This window comes from Cavia porcellus, unplaced genomic scaffold (assembly GCF_034190915.1).
Source record: "Cavia porcellus strain 051 isolate PalLab524CR breed Dunkin Hartley unplaced genomic scaffold, mCavPor4.1 scaffold_31, whole genome shotgun sequence".
Taxonomy (NCBI): Eukaryota; Metazoa; Chordata; class Mammalia; order Rodentia; family Caviidae; genus Cavia; species Cavia porcellus.
This window is the reverse complement of record NW_026947514.1, coordinates 11,280,282-11,304,551: the sequence shown is the minus strand read 5'-3', so window position 1 is coordinate 11,304,551 and position 24,270 is coordinate 11,280,282. Positions and strand designations below refer to the sequence as shown.

The following is a 24,270-nucleotide window of genomic DNA, read 5'->3' as shown; positions in this document are numbered from 1 at the left end:
ATCCCCTGGCAACTAGTTCCATTCCTTACTAGGTGTCTTGATCTTTAGTAAAATTTCTCCAGGTTGGGTGGGAGGAAGCAACGACTCTATTAAAATAGCTATATATTGTATTTCTTTAGAAAGTAACTTTTTATTAATAGATTATTGAGGGGGAAATTACTGTGTTCCCACTACTGTAATGTCTTCCTTTTGCTCTTGGCCAGAACCATCCCCTCTCCCATCTAAAAAAATTGAAAACAATTTATTTCCAATTTACACACTGATATGTATTGTTAGTTCAGTTTCTCTTAAGAACTCTGATAACACAGATGACCATCTTTTTCAGAAGTCCTCACTGTGCCTCTCCAGCATGTACCATTCTGAGATTGCATGATGCCTCCAATTCCCACCTCAGGGGGCTACTCCCAGCCTCTCTCTGCTGAGTTCCATTTTCCCAGAAAACAACTCTGTTAGGAAGCAAACCTCACCTCGCTCCAAGATGTGTGACTGGCCCTGAGGAAAACAATTTCCTGTCATCTCCCCACATCATCAGATACGACGTAGGAGAAAGGTTTTCCAGGTGACCCGGTGACAGCCACTTTAAAAGGTCAGTATATGCTGTGAAGCTGATTTCTCTTGTTCTATTACAAAGGAGCCTGTTTAGCTTGGTCGTTAAAGCATGCATTTTACCTTAACCATCCATATACAACAGGCGAGACGTTTAAAACCAAACCAAATCTGGAGAACACAGCACGTCCTATACTGACTGGTTGGGCTGTAAGTTAAACAAAGAAACACAGTAGCCACACAGTCCGTGGACAGCGACTACAAGACTTGTGCACAACCGTTCGGACGGAGGACTTGCGCTATCAGCCCAGTTTACACTCACTTGATGAGGGAGACTACAAACGAGCGTAGGACACACGCGGAACCTGCTCTCTGCACTTGCCCGTAGAAATCACGTAGAGCAGCCAATCAGGCAGCAAATTTTGGTGTGAGGGCGGGACTTCCTTCTGAAGCGCGCACGCGTGCGTACAAGTCCCGCCCCGGAACTGCAGTGGAGGCTGCAGGTGAGAGGCAGTGTCGGAAGACTCCGAGGCGGCTGGTGGGTGTCCGAGAGAGCCAGTGCGACGTCTCCACGAGGTGAATACTAGAGCCGTAGTGGGCTGAGGCCAGCACCGCGTTGGGACGCGGGGCGACACTTCTGGGGGGCTTTGCCGGATTTGGGGTTCTTGGGTCGAGAGAAGGAGGCCGCCGTCCTGGGTGGGCGTACCAGGCTGCACGCGGGTCCCCAGGCTCGGGGCCCTTGGGTCTCCAGACCCGGCGGCTTCGGCTTCGCGGCTGCGTGCGCGGGTTAGTGTTAAGATGCTGGGCCGGCGTCGAAGAAGGGCCTTGCCTAGCTTACTCTGCAGGGCCGCGCTCTCCGCGTCGTCGTCCCCATTCTAGTGACATCTCCCCTCCCTCATCGTATTGGTTTGTGGTTGTGGCGTGACTTGGCTTGGGCAGGTGATGAACCTAAGTTGCGTGTCTGTCTGCCGCCCTCACCTGAAGCCAAGCCCAGCGTATTTTTGCCGTGCGCCACCTTTTTTTTGTGTGTAACGATTCAGGTGTTTCCCCAATTGGAAACTGCACAGAAACTGATCTCACCGCTGCAGGCTAGCAAGAACTGGCAAGTGGTGGTTCCGAGTTCGAAGCGAGTTTTAACTTCTAAAGTGTTTGAGCCTCAGAACCTTATGCTTTTCATTTAGCGAGGTTTTGTGTTCTCCGCGTAATTCGTTGTCTTCGCTTTTCTAAACAGAATGTGATTCGAGTTCCACTCAAAGAGTTGTGCCTAAGTGTTCTTTAAACTATTTAAAATGCAATGAAAAAAAAAACTGGGTGGGTTTTAACCCAAGTGGCAAAGTTCAGAATGATGGTTCAGGTATTTGCACTCTCAAACAATACTACTTCGCATTCTTGCAATAGCGAACCCAGCCACCTTTTCCTTACATACTATGGCTCCTCCCCTCTTTATAGGTAAAAACACTGAGGTTCAGAGAGAAGTAAACTTCTTTGTTAAAAGGTCACACACTCATAAAGTGTTAAATCTGGAATCCAAGGCAGGTTTATCTCATGTCTTTACACTATCTCCTATGTTCTCTCTGTTCTGTGCCAACCTTCCTATTCTTGGGTGTATGTCTTTTTCAGTTGGCAGCATCTCTTCCAGATAGGAGCAGGGTTTTTTTATTCCTGTTTTCGTTGCTTTTGTTTTTGTGTTTTTGAGAAGACTTCACTATGTAGTCCAGGCTGGCCTTGAACTCATTATGTAGGTCAGGCAGGCTGGAATTTGCAGGGATCCTCCTGCCCCAACCTCCTGAGTGCTGAGATTACAAGCATGTACTAGGATGCCCAGCTGGTGCAGCTGTGTTACAGCAATCTTTGTGTGATCAGTTCTTTGCAAGGCACAGTAATTGATAGGTTGCTTAGAAAATATTTGTTGCCTTAGAACCCTGTACTTCTCAGTCACCAACCTAAAGAAACATTTCTCTCCTTATCAGCAACCATGAAGTTGAAGGAGACAAAATTGAAGCAAAAGCTACCACGTCGTGGCAGATTTCCAACAAAAGGCATTAAAGTTGTGGGAAAATGGAAGCAGGTGCAGATTGACCCAAATGTGTTCGCAGATGGACAGATGGACGACTTAGTGTGCTTTGAGGAACTGACAGATTACCGGTTGGTCTCTGCCAAGAATCCCTCCAGTCTCTTCTCAGAGGACTCCAGGAAGAGAAAGGCACAAACAGTTTCAGAAGAAGAGGAAGAAGGAGAGTCTAGCTCCCCAAAGAAGCAGATCAAATTGAAGAAGAATAAAAGTGTGGTGCTGATGTGTGAAGACACCTTTACCCAGAAAGAGCTTGAGGTTGAAGATGCTGAGCCAGACCCCCAGGGAGACAGCGCCATCTGCCCTGGTCCAGAGGAAGGAAAGATAGCATCAGAAACCCTGGTACAGACTGTTCCAAAAAAGAAGAAAAACAAGGGGAAAAAAAAGTTAGAGCCTTCCCAAAGCACTGCCCCAGTGGTGCCCAAAAAAGCTAAGACATGGATGCCTGAAGTGCATGACCAGAAAGCAGATGTGTCAGCCTGGAAGGACTTGTTTGTGCCCAAGCCAGTTCTTCGAGCACTCAGCTTTCTAGGCTTCTCTGCACCCACCCCAATTCAAGCCCTGACCTTGGTGCCTGCCATTCGTGATAGGCTGGACATCCTCGGGGCTGCTGAGACAGGTAAGGATAGCCTTGATAGGCCAGGATTGAATCTGTAGCTGTTAGTAGGCTGGAGAACTGGGAGAGAATGATTGAGACCATAACCTCAAAGACAGTGTTGAATGAAGGTGTTGAGATGTCAGCCAGCTCTGGGTCGAAACCCAACCCTTCCTGAGTTTGGTACCCTAGCTGTATGTCTCTGAGTCCTGTTGTAAAATACAGATAAAAGCTACAGTAAAGTTTACACAGTACATTGTAAGTGATCTGCAAATGATAATTTTCTTTTTAAGCCTTTCTAAGTGGCTCAAAGGAATAAGGTAGGGCCAGGATCAGCCTGTTAGAGAAGTAGATGTGGCTTCCTGGGTTTAGGGGAGAATTGTAATTCTCAAGAGTTGCTCAAATGTAAGTTTAAAAGCAGAAATTAATTTTAACAAACATTTAACCAGTTATATCAAAATATTTCAAAATGTAATTCATATAAGATTATCAGTGAAATATTTCGTGTTTATACTTTTGCACTAATTTTCAAAATCTGGTATGTTTGAATTTACAGTACATGTCAGTTTAGAGTAATTACGTTTGAAGTGTTCAGTAGCCAGAGTTTTAGTCTCTGTGTGTTATATAAACCCAGACACTTCTGCAAACAGCCAGCTTGAGATAAGGTCCTGTGTAAAAATCTTGTAGATGGGTGAGCGAGGAAAAATCAGGAAGGGGAGATGGAGATGACAGTTACTCACAGCACATACTGGACTTCTAAATGTGCAGTGAACTGTGTTACGTGCTGCGTATTGGTGAACTCAGTGTTCAAAACTTCCTTGTGGTAATTCTTTCATTTACCTTTATTTGCCATACTGCGGGTTAAACCCAGGACCACTGACTACATCCCCAGCCCTTTTGTATTTATTTATTTTATAAGTTGTTCAGGCTGGGGTTGAGCTTGAAATCCTCCTGCCTCAGCCCTGCAGGTATTCACCACAGCAGTTCGTTATCCCCATTTTATAAAGAAACTGCCTCACAGAGACTAGATTTTCTCAAACTGAAAAGGTAGTCTCATTCTCTAGAGTAGGTCTGCGTATCCTTAAGCATTGTACTAGACTGCTTTGGCATGTGCAGAGGCCTGGAAGCAGATCTTTGGAATGCAAAGTCAGTGTCTTTGTGACCCACTGTGACTAGAGCCTGACTGGAGGCCTAACCTAAACTGCTCTGTTCCTCTGCAGAATGGTGTGTACCCGCAGGTTCAGCACTGGAAAAGGCATGGGACACTGGGGACTGTAGATAAATGGCTGCCCATGCAACAGTGAACATAAAAATTGCTCTGAAAAAGATGCCTCAGGTTTCTTTGTAATCTCTCCCCTTTCTCCTCCCCCTCTCTATATTCCTGGGTAGGCAAACACTGATAAGCTATTAATAAATCACCATTAATGAGCTTCCATTTTCTAGAATTTTATATAATAGAGTCATACAATATGTATCTTTGGAAGGAGGGTATCGGGTTATTTTTTATTTAGCATAATTTGAGTTTAAGCCATGTTATTTGAAAATACCAGTAGTTACTCCTTTTTGTTAATGAGTGAGGTTCTGACATAGAGTACAATTTAGTCATCCATCTGGTTTTGTGTATGTGTCTGTCTGTCTTTCTGTCTGTCTGTTTGAGGCCGGGTTTCCGCTATGCAGTTCAGGCTGGCATTAAATTCACTTTGTGTCCCAGACTGGCCTTGAATGCTCAGCGAAACTCCTGTCTCAGCCTCCCAAGTCCCGTACGTACCTGGGATTATAGGTATGTACCACCACACCTGGCTCATCCATCTGTTGATGGGGTATTTTAGAAATTACATAGATAAATCAGTCTTTGTATGAGTATATTCTTTAATTTTTGTTGGATAAATATCTGGGTGTGAGAAGAAGGGATCCCTAACAAATGAAGCAAACCAAAAGTAAAGCAGTTATTAAGAAAATGCAAAAGTCAAGAAACTTAATTGCAATATACTGTATGGCTAGATGAGAGCAAAATTAAAATACACCAAACCTTATATATTGACATTAAAAAGCGTGATGTCACTATTGAGGGGTGGAGGGAAGGTTTTATGTGATGGCAATATGAGACCTACAGGTTCATATTCCATACACAGAACTGATGCCTGAGTTAAAAAAAATTAAAATAGTCGTACAATATATGTATATATATGCGTGTATATATATATATATATATATATAAATAGATAGATAGATATAGATATAGATAGCTGAGTGTGGAATGGCTAGATTTTTCTAGGAAATGTAACTTTTTAGGAATTTTCCAAAGTGATTTTACTGTATTACGTAACTACTAGGTGTTACAAGTTCAGGTTGGTCCCTGTTTTTCTTAACTTGGTATGGTCAATCTTTAATTTTATTAATCTTTTTAAGTTTTAGTATTATTTCCTGTAGTTTTACTTCGCATTTCCCTAGTGACCAAGGTGTCAGGCATCTTTTCATGTTTACTTGTGAATCATCCTGGTTATTTACTTTGTTAGCATTTGTTCAGTTCTTTTGCCCATTTTTAATTGAGTTCTCTTATTGTTGATTATTGAGTTTGAGAGCTTTTTTTGTTGTTGAGTTTGTTTGTTTGAGACAGCGGCTTGCTATGCAGTTCAGGTTGGCCTTAAATCTATTACAGAGCCCATGCTGGCCTCAAACTCATGGTGATCCTCTTGTCTCAGCCTCCCGAATGCTGAGACTACAGGTGTGCACCACCCTACTGGGCTGAGAGCTTTTTATATATTCTAGATGCATCCTTTGTCAAATACGTAACTTGCAAATTTTTCTTCCAGTGTTTGGCTTCTCTTTTCATTCTTTCAACAGTGTCCTACAAAGAGCAGATGTTCTAAGAGCTGGAGGTGGTGCTCACTGATAGAGTCGCGAAGGCTGGGAATCGGTGGTAGTTCTTGCTAAGGGCCCTGGATTCCATGCCCAGCACAGAAGAGGAGGATGGAGGGAGGTGGGAAGAAGGAAGGAAATAACTTCTTTATTTTGATATTTAAATTATCAACTTTTTCTTTGATGGATGGCTTTTTAAGAGTTCCGCATAACTCAAGGTCACAAAGATTTTTTTTTTTAATTTTTATTTTGAAAAGAAAAAAAACCAAATGAGAAAACAAAACAAAACAAAAACATGGGGTCATTCAAAACAAAAGGATGTACATAAATACATAATTTATACCTAATACATAATTTAAATACACAATACAAGGTGATCTACAATGGTTACCACGATGTGTCTTGTTACCTTCAATAGAATTGACCATATCATCAGGTACAATAAAATTGAACATAGCAGTACAGAACAAAATCAATTAAAACAAAACATTGGAGACATTATAGAACTTCAAAAGAAGGTAATAGTCAAACCAGAATGGATATGATAGTGAATCTTATTGTCTTCAGAGTAGTTGCCTTTACTCTCAGACTTGATACTATCAAACATACCAGATTTGAATAAAATCAGTCAAGACAAGACGAGGATCGAACAAGACAGATTCAGATAGAATCAGTCAAAACTAGGCAGTGAAAGCAATACAGGGCTTCAGATTAAGTTAATAGGAAATTAAAAATGGTTACCATAGTATATCCTGCTGTCTTTGGAATAGCTGTCTATGCCCTCAAATCTAGTACAAGTAGACAAACTGGAAGGAATATAACCAAACTAAACAGCATATGGGTTTCAAATCATGATACAAGATTACCAGTGTCCTCTGCCTATTTAGACAGTTCCTCCCCTTTCACTTTCCTAGGGTGCATTGTACATTTTGTGTCCCACTAACTCCTTTAGTTTTTAGATTGGCGAGGCATCCTGATATTTATTTAAGTGGTTCTGAACCTTTTTTATCCTTGAGCTTGGTCTCAAGTTGTATCCATTTACCTACCAGAGCCTCAAGGTTTTCTTTCCTTATAGCTGAGTAGTTCTCCATTGTATAAAAGTGTTATGTCTTTCCAACCAATCTGCGGCTGATGGGTGAGCTACCCCCACTTGTTTCTGGTTCCCTGTCACATAGAGCATTATTTTCTCATCTTTGACTTTCAGTCCATAAACCTCCTTCCAGGTTAAATATATTTCTTATATAGAGCATCTTGATGGACCCTATCTCCTGACCCACTCTGCCTGTATTTCTTATTAGTGTATCGAGGTCATCCATGTGAGTGATTATGGCCAATCTTCTCTGTCTCATCTCTGCCTTGCTATTTTTCTGCTGTTGGTTGTCTACTTTTCTCCTTCATTTCACTGTCTGCCCCCTTCAGTGAGCCTCCTCTGTCACTGTTCTTGAAACCATGGTCTTTTTTTCTCTGTCCCTAGAATGTCCTTCAATATTTTTTATAGGGTTAGATTGGTGATCATGAACTCCCCCAGTTCCCTTTGTTATGGAGGCATCTTGTTTCTCATTAATTTTGAGAGATAGTTTTGCAGGGTACATCAATCTGGATTGGAGGTAATTTTTTTCAGGGCTTCGAATACTTTGCTCCAAGCTCTTCTTCTTGATTTGATGGTTTGTGTTGAGAAGTCTGTCGTGATTCTGTGGGTTTTCCTTTATAGATGATCTGTTTCTTTTCTCTGACAGCTTTTAGTATTCTATTCTTGTGTTGAATTTCTGGGATCTTGATTATTATATGTCTGGGTGTAGATCTACTTTGGCTATAGCTGGCTGGAGTTCTGTATGCCTCATATATCTGGATAACATTTCCTTTTCCTATGCTTGGGAAGTTTCCTTTAATTATTTCTGTAAATAGCCTTTGTATTTCTTTTGTGTTTACCTCTGCTTCTTCACTCAAAATTTTAATTCTTAAGCTATAGCTTCTCTTGTCATCTTCTAGCCTTTGTATTGTTACTTCTTGATTCCTTATTATTTTTAACAGATTTTTCCATTCACAATCATATGTTGCAAACCTGTCTTCAAGGTTTGATAGTCTATCTTTAGCTTCTCTCAAGCTATTTTGCCAGCTTTCAATGGAGTTTTTTAATTTCCTGGTAATCTTTTTGAATCTGTTTCATGTATTCTAGATTTTTTTTATATTCTTCATCTACGATTTCTCTCCTTTTTTCTATGTCCCTCCATTCTTCCATCTGTGTCTTCTTGAGAGGTACTTTAGCATTTCTCTTATTATTTATATTATACCATCCTTTACTTGTATTAGAATTTGTGTTTTTAGTTCTTTCATAATGTCTCGAAGGTAATTGTTTATTTCAGATGCTGCTTTTTCATACACCACAGGTGTGCAACTCTTGATCTCCTCTGCGTTTACCTGCTTGGGGCCAGTAGTGTTTGTGTTGGGGGCTGGAGATTTCCTTTTGTTTCTTCCTCTTGTGATTCTGGTTTCCTCTAGACAAGTGGATAGTGGGGATCCCTGCCACTTCCTATATTGGCTATGATTACTCTGAAGCATGCTGGCTAGGGATTGCTGTCCTCCCCAGTCTGCTGATGACCACTGAAGTACAAGCAGGGGCAGCAGGCTAGCCCTCTCTTCTGAGCTGGTCAAGCTCTGGGAGTCTTCACCATGTAATGTGTGCCTTGGACTGGGCCAATTAGGTATAGTTTCAGGGAGACCTTGTCCTTTGCTATCGGATCACACATAGAGGTGGGACTCAGTCTGAGCAATTCTCACCAATCTGCTCTGCGCTAGGAGTAGCTGACTGAAACCGCTGCAGTTCTGGTTCCAGACTTATCCTGCCCAGCTCCAAAATGCTGCGTGACTCCAAAATGACACCTGGCCCTCGCCCACTCCTGCGGGAGGACTGATTTCTGCACACTCACTGTGATCCCGTATAGATCTCTGAGCCCTAACTCCGAGCTGAGTGTTACTCTCCTGCTCTGCTGCTCCCCTCCGTGGCCACTTCATTCTGCCCAGGCCCTCAGGTTCACCAACTTCACTGCAGCTTCAGATTGCAGTGGCATTTGGTACACAGTGGAACTGACTCTCCGGTGAGAGCGCGTCTGGCTATAGCCTTCTTCCATGATCCCCCCCTCCCCCCTTTCTGTCCATGATTTTCTTTTCTTTTTTTTTCCCCTTTAGTTTCTTCCTGGGTCAAGAGGAGGCATCTCCCTCCATCTGGTCTTCTCCAGGATGTTTTATTCTGGCATCTGAGCTGTTTCTCTCAGAGAGGCTCCCTATTTTGCTGCTTACTGACCCTCCATCTTCCTGAACTCCCAAGATTTTTACCTTAAGTCTTACATTTCAGTGTATGATGCTGAGTTAATCTTCATTTGTGTTACTGAATAATTCAAAATGTTTTTGCATATGAATAGCTAATTATTTCACCACATTCATTGAGAAAGTATACTTTCCACTGAATTAGCTTTGCGTTTTTGTTCAACTGTTTTGATCTATTTACCTATCTATACATTACTACCTTGCCACCCTAGAGATAATAGCTTTATAAAAATCATTTTGGTTATTTTAGGCCTTCACACTCCCATGTAAAATTTAGAATCAACTTTTTCTCCAAAAGCAACCTAATATTTGAGTGAGATTGCATTGATTATAGAACAAATTGAGGACAAATATCGTCTTAAAAATACTAAATCCTTCAACCTGTGAATGTGTTGTATTCATTTTTTTTGGGTCTTTAAATTTTCTCAGCAGTGTTTTAATGGTTTTTAGTGTGTACATTTTGCATGTTTATTTCTGTTCCAAGTGATAAAAAACTTTCTATTTGACCGTTGCTGATAGAAATACAGATTTATAAATACATAAACATAAAATACAGATATTTACAAACACATGAAAATACATTTATGTATAAAGTGTATGTGTGTTTGAAATTTCTATGTAAATATATATTAACCTTGTATTCTGCAATTTACATATATTCATTGTTTACCTCCAAGTGATAAACTTCTTCACATGAAATATAAGAACCTTACAAGAGTACATTTCCATTTCTCCACTCCTTTGCGCTTTTTGTTGTATGCTTCTCTATGTGGGTGAAGTCCCAAAAGAAATTTTTTTATATCTGTATAGTTTCCATTTCTGATACTCTTGATTTCCTTGTGTAGATCAAGATTTTGATCTGATACCATCTTTTCTTCTGTGTGAAAGACTTTAGCATTTCTTTTAGTCCAGTTATTTGCTAGTAAACTAAAAATCTTTTATTTCACATTGATTTTTAGAGTTTTTTCTTAAAATTCTCAGATTTTTTTTTCAAGTTTTCAAATAAAAATGTTTTATATTTCCTCCCTCCTGCTTTTTTTGTTTCTGATGGAAAATTTATTTTTCTTAACTGAAGTTTCCTGGGTCTGTTTTACCACTGTTATGGTCATTTTCCTCTTCCTCCTCTTCCTCTTATAATACCTGGTTTTCTGGTGTGACTACTGTTAAAGCTGCACATTTTCAGAATTGTTTGTGAAACTTCTTTGATGCTTATCACGATCTTTTTCCTCCAGAGATCATTCATTTGCTTCTACCCAGGGCATTTTTACTTTGAAACTACAAGAGTAACTCCAATCTGAGGAGAGTGCCTTCCAGGCTTCCCCAGTGGATAATGGAGCTGCAGATAGTCCTGAAACACTCCCCCCCCCACCACCACCATACACACACAAGCCTTTTACATCTTAAGTAAGCACTTAACAACCAGTGGCCTTGCAGTTTGAGGTACAGCAGCAAAACTAGCTTGAATCTCTTTTTTCCTTCACTATTTCAAGGAAAGAAGATTCATTCCTAGTTCTTAGCAGTCACATATGATTTTTTTTTCCTTCCTTGAGAACTTTCAGCCTCGCTGCTCTTGTCCTCTGGGGCCATTATTGAGCAAAATGTGATTCCATAAACCCAGGCAGTGACATTAGCTCTGTGAACTGAAGTGGCTAGAGAGTGACTAAGCAGGAGCGCGTACACAGTGTGAATACTCAAGACAAAGGGAAGGAATTCATCATGGCACTTGGGATACTGTCTGATTTAGAATTTATAAATTGTTTATTTCTGGAATTTTTTCACTTAATATTTTTGTACATGGTTGACCACAAGTAACTGAACGCATGGAAAGTAAACCGTCAGTTAAGGAGAGACTGCTGTAATTCTCAGCTTGAGGTGTTGCTTTGCCTGCCCAGATGATGTGAATTAGGTTCCATGTACTGTATATTAACAGGTCAGTTTGAAAAATCTTCAAGTAAGGACAAAAGTGTTATATTTAAATTCACTGAAAAGCTTAGAAAATTTCCTTTCTTCCCACCAAAGAAAGATCCTAGGAAAGTATCCTATAAGCTTGTCTTCCCCTTCTACAAGTATCTTGTTCCATTAAAACAACAAACTTGTTTTTTTCTTTATAGTTTCATTGCTTGTATGTTTGTAGTTCATCACTGGCAAGCTCAGTTCTCAGTATCTGTCTGTCAAACTTTTCCTTGGCTCCAAATTACAGATTCCTCTGCTGTCTTGTTCTGAAGGAACCTGTGCGGAGAGGACGAGCTTTTTGTGTTGGTTGGGGTAGCTCTTAGCTATTTTAAGGTGTTTTATTCTGTGTAAAAGAAAAAGAAAATCTATATGCACCTGTGGATTCAGACCATTTTGTTTTATTTCCTAAGGAAGTGGGAAAACTCTTGCCTTTGCCATCCCGATGATCCATGCAGTGTTGCAATGGCAGAAGAGGAAGACTTCACCCACCGCAGGCCATACTGGAGTGTCCCCTGGAGAGACTGGGCCATCAGGTGAGGCTGGACCTGAGTCTGGGGTGTTGCCTGATGAGGCCGGAGCTGAGGCTGTAGTGCTCCCAGCCAGAGCCAACATCAGCGCCCCCGTCTCAGACCAGGCCCTGCTCTGCGATGACGATGCGGGGGAAGGGCCTTCTTCTCTGATCAAAGAGAAGTCTGTCCCTGAACAGACTGAGGATGAAGAAAAAATGCTTGATGGAGAACAGACTGGCGAGTTAAAAAAGGAGTTGGATGGCAAAACTGCTACCTGTGGAACGCATCCAAAGCGCCCTCTGCTTGGACTGGTTCTGACTCCCACACGAGAGCTGGCCGTCCAGGTCAAACAGCATATTGATGCTGTGGCCAAGTTTACAGGTGAGGTTTAATTCTGCTTAGTAAGTGTTTCCTCAGTAAATCCTAACTGTTCAGTGGTAAAGGTAAGTGAACTGTGACCTTTGCGCTCTAGGAAAAACCTTTGATCATCTGCTGGAGAAAACTGACTAAGTAGCATTTTCCCAATTTTCCCAATGATGCCGCATAGCTGAGTCCATTCTAGACAAAGGAAATTAGTTAATTTATTGGCTATAGATGCTTCGGACAGGGGCATGCAACCTGCCTGTTCTTGTACATAAAGCTTTATTGGAACATAGTTGCACCTGTGGTATATACTGTCTGTGGCTACTTCTCTACCACAGTGGCAAAGTGGCATAAAGTTAATTGTGAGAGACTGTGTGGTCCATGAGGCCTAGTAATGTTTGCTAGTGATCTTTTGAGAAAAAGTTTACTGACCCTGCCTAGGGTAAGAATTTCTATAGAGGAATTCTTTTGTGGAAGGGTTGTACAATGGGAATTTTAGTATTACAATAAAAGCAACATTTTAATTGCCAGGTTCTTACAGTGTGCCAACATTTTGCTAAACATTTTATCCTCATGATCCTCTGTTCATTCCTATGCTGGTACTGGGCAAAGTCCTTCACTAGAGAGAAAAATAACAAGCATCAAGGGAGCCTTGAGGGCAGTGGGAAGGGCTTCTTTTTTTTATTGGTACCGGAGATCGAACTCCGGACCGCCTGCTTGCAAGGCAGGTGCTTATGCCGCTGAGCTAAATCCCCAGCCCAACACTGTTTTTTGTTTTTTTTTTTTGTTGTTGTTTTTTTTTTTTGGTACCGGGGATCGAACTCATGACCTTGCACTTGCCAGGCAGGTGCTTATGCCACTGAGCTACATATCCTTCCCAGCATCTTAGTGAACTAATGTTCGTGCTTCCCAGCTTTGGGGGTAAGCATGACTGATTGCCATCTGTTGTAGTTGGAAGGGAGGATGTAGAAAGAAATGAAGAGGTAGACAGTACCCACATGACAGAATACTCAAGTGCTCTAGAAGTTGGCCAGGCCAGGCCAGCTTAATTAACACCACCCTGGAGCAGGAGGTTGGGCTGCTGACCATTTGCTAATCTGGGGTGCTATTTAGACATGTGAGAAAATAGTAACCAAGCTGAGTGAGTGTCCTTAATGTTTTCTGTCCCATAGGAATTAAAACTGCTATTTTGGTTGGTGGGATGTCCACACAGAAGCAGCAGAGGATGTTGAATCGCCATCCTGAGATTGTGATCGCCACACCAGGACGGCTGTGGGAGCTTGTTAAAGAAAAGCACTCTCATTTAAGCAACCTTCGGCAGCTCAGGTGAGAGATGGTACCTCTCCCTTACCCACTGTAAAGCTTTAAGCGACATGATGGTGTGTGCTGTGCCTTCTCCTTGTCCTAGAGTGCCATTGTGTGGCCATCCTGGCCCTGTCCTTAGAAAGCTAGGTGTGCATGAGGGAGTTAAGTGGAGGCCCTCCTGGTGATGGGAGGGTACCTGCATGTGAAAGTGTGTGGCTGAGAAGGGAGTAGAGTATGCAGATGATCCCTCTTACCTGCCACTCACCAGTGATGGCACTCTGTCTGGATCCGCAGGTGCCTGGTAGTGGATGAGGCAGACCGGATGGTTGAGAAAGGCCATTTTGCTGAGCTATCACAGCTGCTAGAGATGCTCAATGACTCCCAGTACAACCCAAAGAGACAGACACTTGTTTTTTCTGCTACACTGACCCTGGTACATCAAGTTCCTGCTCGACTTCTTCATAAGAAGCATGTTAAAAAAATAGACAAAACTGCCAAACTTGACCTCCTCATGCAGAAGATTGGCATGAGGGGCAAGCCTAAAGTCATTGATCTCACAAGGAATGAGGGTACAGTGGAGACCCTGACAGAGACCAAAATCCATTGTGAGACGGAGGAGAAGGACTTCTACCTGTACTACTTCCTGATGCAGTACCCAGGCCGCAGCCTAGTGTTTGCCAACAGCATCTCCTGCATCAAACGTCTGTCGGGACTCCTCAAAGTCCTGGATATCATGCCACTGACCCTCCATGCCTGCATGCACCAGAAGCAGAGGCTCAGAAACCTGGAGCAGTTTGCCCGGCTGAAAGAGTAAGTCAGGCCTTCTGCAGATACTGAGCCTGTAGCCACTGGGCCATGGAGAACTCACGATGGTAGGGAAATGACAGGAAGTCACCTTCTGTCACAGGGTCCTTAACAGCAGAAGGGAGCCATTGTTTCATTTGTAAGTTTGTTTATTATCTGGCCAAGTCACCCTCATTTAGTGTATTTGCTTGCTATTATTAAAGCCCTCTAGAAATTCCTATAATAGTGACATAACAGTGACCATCCTTACTATTACTGAGCATTTAGACAACAGATAAAGACCTGTGCTGACCCTTTAGGTGCATTATCACCTTCAGTCACTTCTAATATTCTGGAGAAGCAGCAAAATATATTCATTCTGGTTGAGAGCGCAGACTGAAAAAGTACTGTCAATCAAATCCTGGCTCCTTTACTTGCTAGCCAATCCAGTTATTTTACGTCTCTGTGTTGCATTTTCTCATAATTGGGACAGTTATAGAAGCTACTGCATGGTATTGTTAGAAAGCTAAAGTAATTGAGAATTTGTGTATGTCAAGTGCTTGGAATAGTCTTTGGCACACAGTATGTATGCTAAATGTTAGCTTTAATGACTAGTGGCTTGACTCCCACTATTCTCATTTCAGAAATGAAAAAAAATAAGGTCTGAGATCAACTCACCCAAGGTTTCTCATCCTAGAACTGGCAGAGCTGGGCCTCAGCCAAATCTGTCAGACCCCAGAGCCTGTGATCCCTCTCACTGAGCTGTTTGTCCTTCTGTCTTTGCATCAGACCACTGTTTTCAAGGAGCAGAGTACAAATAACCTGGGGAAGAGTGAGGAAGTTTGTGATGGTGCTAGGCGAAGTCACTGATCCAGAGTATGCAGGGCCTCGTTTAATTCCCTGGAAGGCGCCTTGGTCAGTGTGACCTGTCGATTGGGTCATGAGACAGGTTTGGATCCTGATGCTACCTACATACATCTTGGAAACAAACCTCTGGGACCCCTTCTCTTTTTTTCTTGGTTTTTTTGGAGACTGGGTCTTGCTGTGTGGTTTTGGCTGGCTTTGAACTCACTTATGTAGCCGAGGCTGGCCTTGAACTTACAATTGTCCTACCTCAGCCTCCTGAGTGCTGGGATTACAGGTGTGCACCACCACACCTGGCGCCTGCCTCTTTAGGTAGCATCTTGTAAGATGATTGTAAATACTGTGTGTGTGTTTGAAGTGCTCAGCACGTGGTAGGAGTTCAGTGATTGCTCTTAGTTATACCTAGTTATAATTATGCGTATGCTTTCTGTCTCCATAGTTGTGTTCTCTTGGCAACAGATGTGGCAGCTCGAGGCCTGGATATTCCTAAAGTCCAGCATGTCATCCATTACCAGGTAGGGCTCTGGGGGTTTGTCATCTCGCACTGAATGAGGGATTTTTAAGTCAAAGGTTGAAGGGAGAAGAGGAGCCACTGGTCTGAGGCCAGGGCAGTAGGTCCACCCCCAGCATCTAGTGCTTACTGCTGCCGCTTTTGGAACACCGTGAGAGTCAGTCTCGGGAAGTCCTTGGTATAGTTTGTACTCTAATGGCAAGTAGCCTTCCCTACAGACTTGGGATTGTCAGGGTGGAGTCTTAGTTTCTCCCATGAAGTGGATCATCAGTTACGCACGTGTCTTACTTTTCTGTTGCTATACTAGAATGTCTAAGACTAGAGGATAATTTACAGAGAGCGAGATTTGTTTTGGCTCATGCTTCTGGAGGTTGGGAAGTCTAAGAGCATGGCCCCAGCACTGGCTCAGCTTCTGGTTAGAGCTGCAAGGTAGAAAGACAAACAGAAATAACCTTGATTTGTAACAACATATTCACACAGTAACTAACCCAGCCCTGTCATAGCAAGAAAATCTTCCCTTGAGGTGCCATTAACCTATTCAGGGCACTCTGCCCCATGATCTGATACTTCACATTAGGGCCCCATGTCCCAACACTGCTGCGCTGAGGAGCCTCAGCATGAGTCATAGAAGGGACAGATCTTAGGCAGACTAGAGCAGCATGCGAATGGTTATTTGGCATCAAGAGGTAGAAGAATATGGTAGCAAAAACTTCTCTTAGCTTAGATCCCAGTAGTGTAACCTTGGTCAAGTTATTTGATCTCCCTACACCTTTGTTTTCTTACAGGTTAACTAGCAGTTATACCACCTACTTCTTAGGTTCTAACGAAGAAGTAAAATAATTTACTATTTACAAAAAGCTTAAGAAGTTACCTGGCTCACTGTAAGCACTTGCTATGTTAGTGCATGATGATAGTACAGTATCATTAGTGCGCACAGCTTATAAGAGTAGTTGCTAGGAATATGGGCTCGGTAGCTAGAGTGCCAGGCTATGACGCTCATCCGATGCTTCATGGCTGGCTGAATGAGTTATTGGGTACCTCCTATTCAGTGTCATTGTAATGGTGCTGCCTACCCCATAGGGTTGTCATGAGAGCTGTAGTAAGCTCATGGTGAAGCGCCCAGCTCGGTGTGAGTACTCCCTAAATGCTAGTTAGGACATTTTTATTGTCTTTCTCTGTAATCCTTCCTTGCAGTTTAGAAGTCTCTTGGGGTATGGAATTTCAGAGGAGCAGTCCCTACTTCCATTTGGGGAGGGGTTGGGTCAGTCCTTGGGGGAGAGAGCAAGGTGCAGGCCCTGAGAATTTCTGTGACACCCCTAAGCAGTGCCATATCCAGCTTGGGGCAGGGAGGGGTGAGCACGCAGAAGATACTAGAAAGCTACAGAACGTATTCAGGAAATAGGAAAGTATTGTACTTGAGAGGATGTGGATATGCAGGAGGAGGAAAGGGAAAAGTGGGGAACATATGGGACTGGGCAGTGTTGGGGAGACGTGGCCCAGAGTGGGAAGAGGGCTGTATTGGGGGAGGGGTAGGTAACTGCTGAAACTGGCAGGTGACTTGGGGTCAGGCCAGTGAAATCCCTGAGTGTTAGAGTGATGAGCCTTTATCCTGGAATTGAAGAACCGTGAGTAGGCTGGGGATTTAGCTCAGCTACATAAGCACCTGCCTTGCAAGCGGGCAGTCATGAGTTCGATCCCTGGTACTGATAAAAAGGAAAAAAAGACAAAAAAAAAAAAGAATACCTTTAAAAATGGGCTGGGGGTTTAGCTCAGCAGCATAAGCGCCTGCCTTGTAAGCAGGCAGTAGTGAGTTTGATCCCTGGTACGGATAAAAAGGAAAAAGAAAAAAAAAAAAAGAACGGTGAGTAGATCTCATTTCTAGAACCATTATGACCAGTTCCCAGTAGCTGCCTGGAACACTGGATTGATGAAAAAGATACCGAGATGTTTTCTGGGCTCAGTGGAAAAGACTTGTGTGCCTGATCAGTGGGATGTGCAATGGGAGGAGGAGAAAGGGCTGTCAGGGCCTGGGCCACGTGGTCTGTGGTACTGTGTCCAGTGTGTCAGAGAGAGGCGGTGTAGCTCAGGGTTGGCATGATATCTGGAACTGGACTGCTTCAGCTTGAGTCCTGGCTCATCTCTTTAGCTGGGTAACCTGGGGGGAAGTTTGACCTCTTGGTGTGTTAGTTTCCTGGTCAATGAAATGTGGATAACCAGGAAGTGACTCTTTCATACGGAGGGTTAAATGGTATAATGTATGCGTAGTGGGTACAGTGCCATTGCTCTGCGCATTTCTTCAGATAGAATGGGCGATTATGGTCAGACCTGGACTCAGGAAGGTGACAGTAGCAGCATGGGTCTAGGGCATGGTGGACAGGAGTGGGAGGAGTAGACACCAAATAAAAGTTGACCACCATGGTCCACTTGAATGCTTCCGAGTGAGGCATGGGAGGGCAGAGGCGCACACAGTGACCAGGTGGAACCTGGGACAGTTTGAATGGGGGAGGGGGTCCATGTCAGATTGGTCCTCAGTGCTGCAGAGGTGCCTGCCTGCCTGGCTAGTAGGGAGCAGCTGCATCTGACCCTGGTTCCTGTCTGACCCTGGTTCTTGTTTTGGCAGGTCCCTCGTACCTCAGAGATTTACGTCCACCGAAGTGGTCGAACTGCTCGTGCCACCAGTGAAGGCCTCAGCCTGATGCTGATTGGGCCTGAGGACATAGTCAACTTTAAGAAGATCTACAAGACTCTCAAGAAAGCTGAGGACATCCCACTCTTTCCTGTGCAGACAAAGTACATGGATGTAGTCAAGGTAAAAAGGAAGTTTTGTGCAAACTCCCATGCCCTGTGATTCTGGCAGCCTCGTGCTTGGAAACTGAAAACAGGCTCAGAAATGGAGGTGTTTTCTCCTTCAGCCATGTGTTTGCTGTCCAGCCCCGAGTCTCTGCCCTCCTCAGTGTACAGGGCAGTGAGTGTGGCCACATGGGCTTTCTGTCTGAGGGCTGTGAAGAAAGACAGATCCTAAAGGTTTGGCTGCATTCTTGAAGCAGAAACCGATAAATCCTGCCTGGTGAGTTCACTGTAGCCTAGCGGGTGTTCCCCATATGGGTGTCAGGTGTCAGGGAGCAGAGCAGGACACTTTTCCCCAGGGGCGCAGCAGTTTTTGAGCAGGCCAACCACATGGGGTCCAGGTTGAAAATGTGGGTTAGGGACTATACAGTTACGTTGGGAGGAGAAAGCATTTATTTCTGCAGCAGTGAGTGGAGAGGTGAAGAGGAACAGAGTTCCAGAAACAGACAGCAAAAGCATGGCGCAGTGAAGCACTTGTGGCTGTTTTGTTCAAAGCGCATATTAGCGGAAAGATGGCAGGAGGGCCGGGGACATAGCCTGGTGGCACAGCAGTGCCGGCCTGGCAAGTGCAAGGTCCTGAGTTTGATTTCTAGTACCAAAAAAAAAAAAAAAAGAAAAATGAAAAAAAGATGGTGGGAGATGACTGGAGTGGGAAGATGGAATGGAATTCCTGTTAGGAAGGAGGACGGGAGCCCCATGGCTTTCCATGGTTGCAGCCCCCCTTCTGGGGGAGACGTTGTCACTGCTCTCTGACCTAAAGCCAGTGAGGAAAGTTACTGCAGCTAGCCGTGCCATGCTGTTCGCTTGTAGGACAGCTCTTAGCGGGGCTGCGGGAGCAGTCCATTGGGAAAGCGGTCTTGTGCTTGTGTGTGCACATCCATGTGATGGTTGTCGTCTGGGCCTTAATCAAACGTGTCAGTGGGAGCTAAGTGCATCCTGACCACTGATCTCAGGAGCCGTTTTACAGTACAGCTTCACTTCGCAGAGGCCTGAATCCTCTACATGGTGACTACTTTGTGTTCCTTTCCCCCAGGAGCGAATCCGCCTAGCTCGACAGATTGAGAAAGCTGAGTACCGGAACTTCCAGGCTTGTCTGCATAACTCTTGGATTGAGCAGGCAGCGGCTGCCCTGGAGGTTGACCTGGATGAAGAGATGTATAAAGGTAAGCCTCTGGGCTGGATCAGAGTGAGGAGGGACATTGGACGTGTTTTCTTTTTCCCTTTAACTTTTGTGTTTTACATTGGAACTTTCCACACTATGGGACCTTTCAGAACCAGCTAACTGCCCTTTCATTTGCTGCTAATGGTCCCTAATCCCTGGTGAGCCTAATGCCTTCCACCTTTATTCCCTCTATCTCACCTGTCCTGTCTGGAGCCCTTGGCTGCTTCTGTTTCCCAAGCATGGGCCGCAGAGTCCAATGCAGAGAGCAGGTGCCCTGGTCAGACTGCATTTATTGGTAGCTCATTTCCTTAACTCCTGTGTGACGACATCAGATCATGTAACCACTCGGCTGTACCTCAGTTTCCATACCAAACTACTTCCCTCCCTCCTGGGGTTGTGAAGATGACTGAAGAATATCAAGGGTGTGCAGCAGTGCCTGGCAGAAAGCCATGTGTCCCCATTCCTGCTGTGTCCACCTTCTCAGCCGACGGAGCACTTCCATGTCGTCATCTCACGGGATCTCCAGTGCCCTGACACATACAGAGCGGGAGCTACTGTGCTTTGTGTGTGAGCTCACAGAGAGGGGGTTTGTGCAGAGAAGCAGGGCCCCACCAGGCACTGCCTAAGCCTTACTCTGCAGGGACAGCATTTCAGGGATGTGTGTGCATGGTCCCTGCATAGGACAGGGATAACAACTTCTACCACTGTGATACCAGAGGTATGGCCAGTGCTCCTTCTACCCCATCACGCATGCCCTGGCACTCACCGCATGTCAGGGCCCGTCCGCAGAGTCCGAGGCAGGGTTGATGCATATTGTCTGCTCAAAGTGGGAGCCCAGAGCCAAAACATGGCTTGATGTCAGCGAGCAGCTCAGGCCTGGGAATTGGGTGAAGGTGGGGTGCTGGGGACAGGAGTGGGGGAACCCCTTGACTAGGCCTTCTGTGCACGTGCAGTCACAGCATGCTGGTGAGGTGCAGGAGAGCTGAGCTTACACAGCTTTCACTGTCTCCTCCAGGAGTCTTAGCTGTCAGTTTGAGGAAGCCTTGGGGAACAGGCAGCAAGTGGGTGGAGGAGGAAACCTTACCAGTCAGGAAGCTTGGATGCTGCTGTGTCTGACAACTGGCTCTGGGACCTTATCAGGTGCCTCCTCCAAGCCCAAGCTGCCTGTCTGTAAAATGATGACAATTCCTGCCTTTGTATTCCATGTAGAGTAAAGGACAGAGCGGTCCTGCCTACACCTCCTGAGTTTACAGTTCCCCTCGAGCCGACACTAGCTTCTGCAGACAGCTTCTGCACCTTGCCTCCCAGTAGTAGTTCCCAAACGCTTTTCTTTGTTGTAGCCATTAAATGAAGCAGAATGTTTCTGCATACACAGTTCGATCTTGTTTTTATTATGGCTCTAGGAGGAAAAGCAGACCAGCAAGAAGAGCGTCAACGACAGAAGCAGATGAAGGTCCTGAAGAAGGAGCTGCGCCATCTGCTTTCCCAGCCGTTGTTCAAGGGGGACCTGAAAACCAAGTACCCCACCCAAGCTGGCAGGCCGCCACTGCTGGCGGCTGCCCCGGGGCAGGGCGAGTCTGCGCTGAGCTGCCTCTCCAGACAGAGGAAGAAGCCTCCCAGGCAGCAGCAGCAGCAGGGGCTGCCGCGGCTAAGCACAAGCGCACTGTGACCACTGCCGTCAGGCTGCAGTGGCCTGCACAGTGCTGTCAGCCCACCACCCCTCGGTATGGAAATCTGCTCTTCCACTCTGGAGCAGGAGAGGCCTGTGCAGACCTGCGTTGTGAAGGAGCGTTGTGTGCAGCAGTGCCACCTCCTGCATTCCAGTGCTCACAGGCTCCTCGTGTATTCAGCTTGTTTTCTTGAATTAAAAACCCTGGTCAGAGCCAGTGTCATCCTAGTATGTGCAGCCCAAACATGGGAATGCAAGAGCAGTTTGTTTCCTCATTAACGATGGGGCAGGAAGAGGGTCACAGGCGCTGGCTGCAGGTCATGTAATGCACTGCTGCCGGGTCCCCGGTGTGTGCTCCGCAGCAGCTGGGTCTGGCCTGGCCCAGCTCTACCTCTGCCTGTGGCAGGATGGGTTGCCTGTGCTCATGCAGCCCCAAGGATTCAGCATGGTTTGCAGCACAGGCTTTGCCGTGTGCCCGGGATGCCCTTGCTGTCCCCACCTTGGAGGAACACTGTGGGGTAAGGGTGACAATGCTGTTCTTCCAGTGCCCACGCTTCCCTTCCTTGTCACATTGGCCATGCTGTTCTCTTGGCTGAGCTCTGTGGGGTGCAGACCCTGAGGCCTGGGCCTGGAGCCTTGTGTGGGGCTGTGCTGAGGGGGGTGGGCGGTGCATGGCTCACTGCTGCCCAGCTTTCCTTGGGCTCCCGGATTTCTGCCAGGTCAGGCTGGGCTTTTGAGGCATTCATTTGGAACATGGGACGGCTGGCATGGTTCAGGAGGTCCTAAGGGTGTGAAGAGGGTACACACGTGGACCAAGGTACCCCAAGATCCAAGCACCTGGCTTCCCTTTATACCCATTTTTGTAGTTGAGAAAATACTGACTGGTTAAAGCTGGCTCAGTCACACAGCAGGCAAGCAGAATGAGAACTCAGTGCATCCTCCGAGGCCCATGGCAACTTCAGACAAGTACTTTGGTCTTGGGAGGCAGCCTTGTAGCTGGGGAATGTCCCCAGCCACCCCTACCCCACCACCCTCCAGTGTCTGCTAGAGTCCTGCCAAGAGAAAACAAGAGCACACCTTCCATCTGGAGGCCAGGACAGCAGCGGGCTGGCATTTCCCAAATGGTGCAGTGGAGACAGTAAAAGTGGACATACGGCCCTGAGCAGTGGCCGAGCCCTGGTCTCCGGCCACCCATTGGACTGCACACCAAATGGAGGCTGCAGCAGGGCCCTTCCTGAGTCCCGATCTGCCACTAGGTGACGACTGTCCCTCCCCACGTAATCGCACATACGAGGACCCCAGGATGGGTGGTGCTCTTGGATGCATGCCTGATACCCAACATTAGGAAGCAGGACAAGTTGTACTTGGAAACATTTTAATGCCAGGAAGCCTCAGCTGCTGCCCAGGGAAGCAGGCTCACGGTACCGAGACGGCAGTGCAACCTGCCAGGAGTGGCTGATGGGGCCCAGGCTGTGCAGAGCACTGACCATATAGCCAGTATTACAGCTGCCTTCACGGTCTCGCTCCTTTTGAAGCCATTAGCCTATTGTGTGTCCGTTCCACACAGTGGAGATTAGAGCTCAGATAAGCAGAGTAACTTAGCCAGGGTCACACAGCTGATGTCAAAGCTGAGATCTGAACACGGGTATTTGGCTCTAAGCCCTTTTTCTTTGTGCTTAAGATAGGAACCCAGACCAGAGTGAGAACACTGCTGTGTTGCTGTTTTCCAGTGCTTGTTTCCTTTGGAAAGAAAGTAACACCAGCTGGTGTAAAGATGAGCCCTCACAGCCTTTGGCCTGAAAAAGAGTCGAGTCTCTCGTGTGAGGCAGCTGCCCAGGAAGTGGCAGCTCTGGCATGACTGGCTGCTGGACACAGGTGACTCAGTGCCTGGATTTCAGCAGCCCGACTTGTCCCCTCCACAGAGCCTGCCTTAGGGATGTGGTCTGAAGGCACACTGGGGGTAAAGGCAGGGCTTGGGTTTGGTTTTGTGAAAAAAGGAGAAAAGCAGCAGGCGGAGGACGAAACCAGCATGACACACCCCTACCCAGGTACGGGTGCTCAGATGATTGAACACTGCCAGAAGGTAGGCCTGTTTGGGTGCCAGAGACAGCGCCTCCAGCAACTCCCAGGGAACCCCACAGGGCCACGGACGCTCAGAGGGGCAGCTAGTCTGGCTTCTGTGGTGCTTCAGAGCCCAAGGGTGGGCCCAGGGCACACCTTGGTACCCGTCAAGAGGGCCTGGGGTTCACACACATCGCATTGGAAGTAGATCCCTGGAGACACGTCCAGGCCCTGACATTGCTGCCCGGGGCAGGACGGGACGTGGAACACATTCTGAGGTGAGGGTCAGGTTTACATTCCTGTAGAAAACCTCGAGCCCTTGGATCTGAATGCAACTGAGGGCAGTGTGGGAACCAGGGTCCCTGCCTGGAAGTAAATCACCCTGCCCGCTACTGGCTTTCACCCAGGTTAGATTTATGTCTTGAAGACCTGGAGTTAGTTGTAGCACCAACTGAGTCTAACAAGTGTGCAGAATGAGCCTGCTGAGAAGTCAGCCTTGGTTAGGGAGGCACCCGAGGGCACCTCGCTTTCTCCATGTGCTCCTGCAGGGGTGGCAGGCAGCTAGCAGAGCTGCAGCCTGGGCAGTGTCTGGTTCCCCACCAGGGCCAGCTCGCCTGAAAGTAGGCAGGCGGGGTAGGTGAGAACACCTGAAGGGAATCTGCAGAGGGATGAACAAGGAAGCTGCTGGCCAGGCAGTGACACACTGCCACTGTGCATGGCTTGTCCCTGCTCTTTGCCAACTCTCCCCTCGCCAGGCTGTAAAGATCAGAGGGAAAAGGAGGAAAGAGGCGAGAGAACCTTGCACAAGATCCACTCTGCTCAGCGGAGTCACAGCGGCATGGGCCTCT

The 24,270-nt window shown here is 45.9% G+C and overlaps 1 protein-coding gene across 2 annotated transcripts; it reads left to right on the top strand.

Moving 5' to 3' along the window:
* The first annotated feature begins 982 nt into the window (after positions 1 to 982).
* Ddx24 (DEAD-box helicase 24) lies at positions 983 to 21,574 on the top strand. Of its 2 annotated transcripts, XM_013144389.3 has the most exons (10): positions 983 to 1,122; positions 2,517 to 3,236; positions 11,759 to 11,881; positions 11,978 to 12,238; positions 13,393 to 13,546; positions 13,820 to 14,335; positions 15,612 to 15,687; positions 18,304 to 18,492; positions 19,564 to 19,693; positions 21,096 to 21,574. In XM_013144389.3, the coding sequence occupies exons 2-10, from the start codon at positions 2,522 to 2,524 to the stop codon at positions 21,359 to 21,361; spliced, it is 2,430 nt and encodes an 809-aa protein (XP_012999843.1). In that variant the 5' UTR covers positions 983 to 1,122; positions 2,517 to 2,521; the 3' UTR covers positions 21,362 to 21,574. The 2 variants fall into 2 exon arrangements, with proteins under 2 accessions (XP_012999843.1, XP_003462678.1); XM_003462630.5 differs by having other exon boundaries at positions 11,759 to 12,238.
* Positions 21,575 to 24,270: the final 2,696 nt, after the last annotated feature.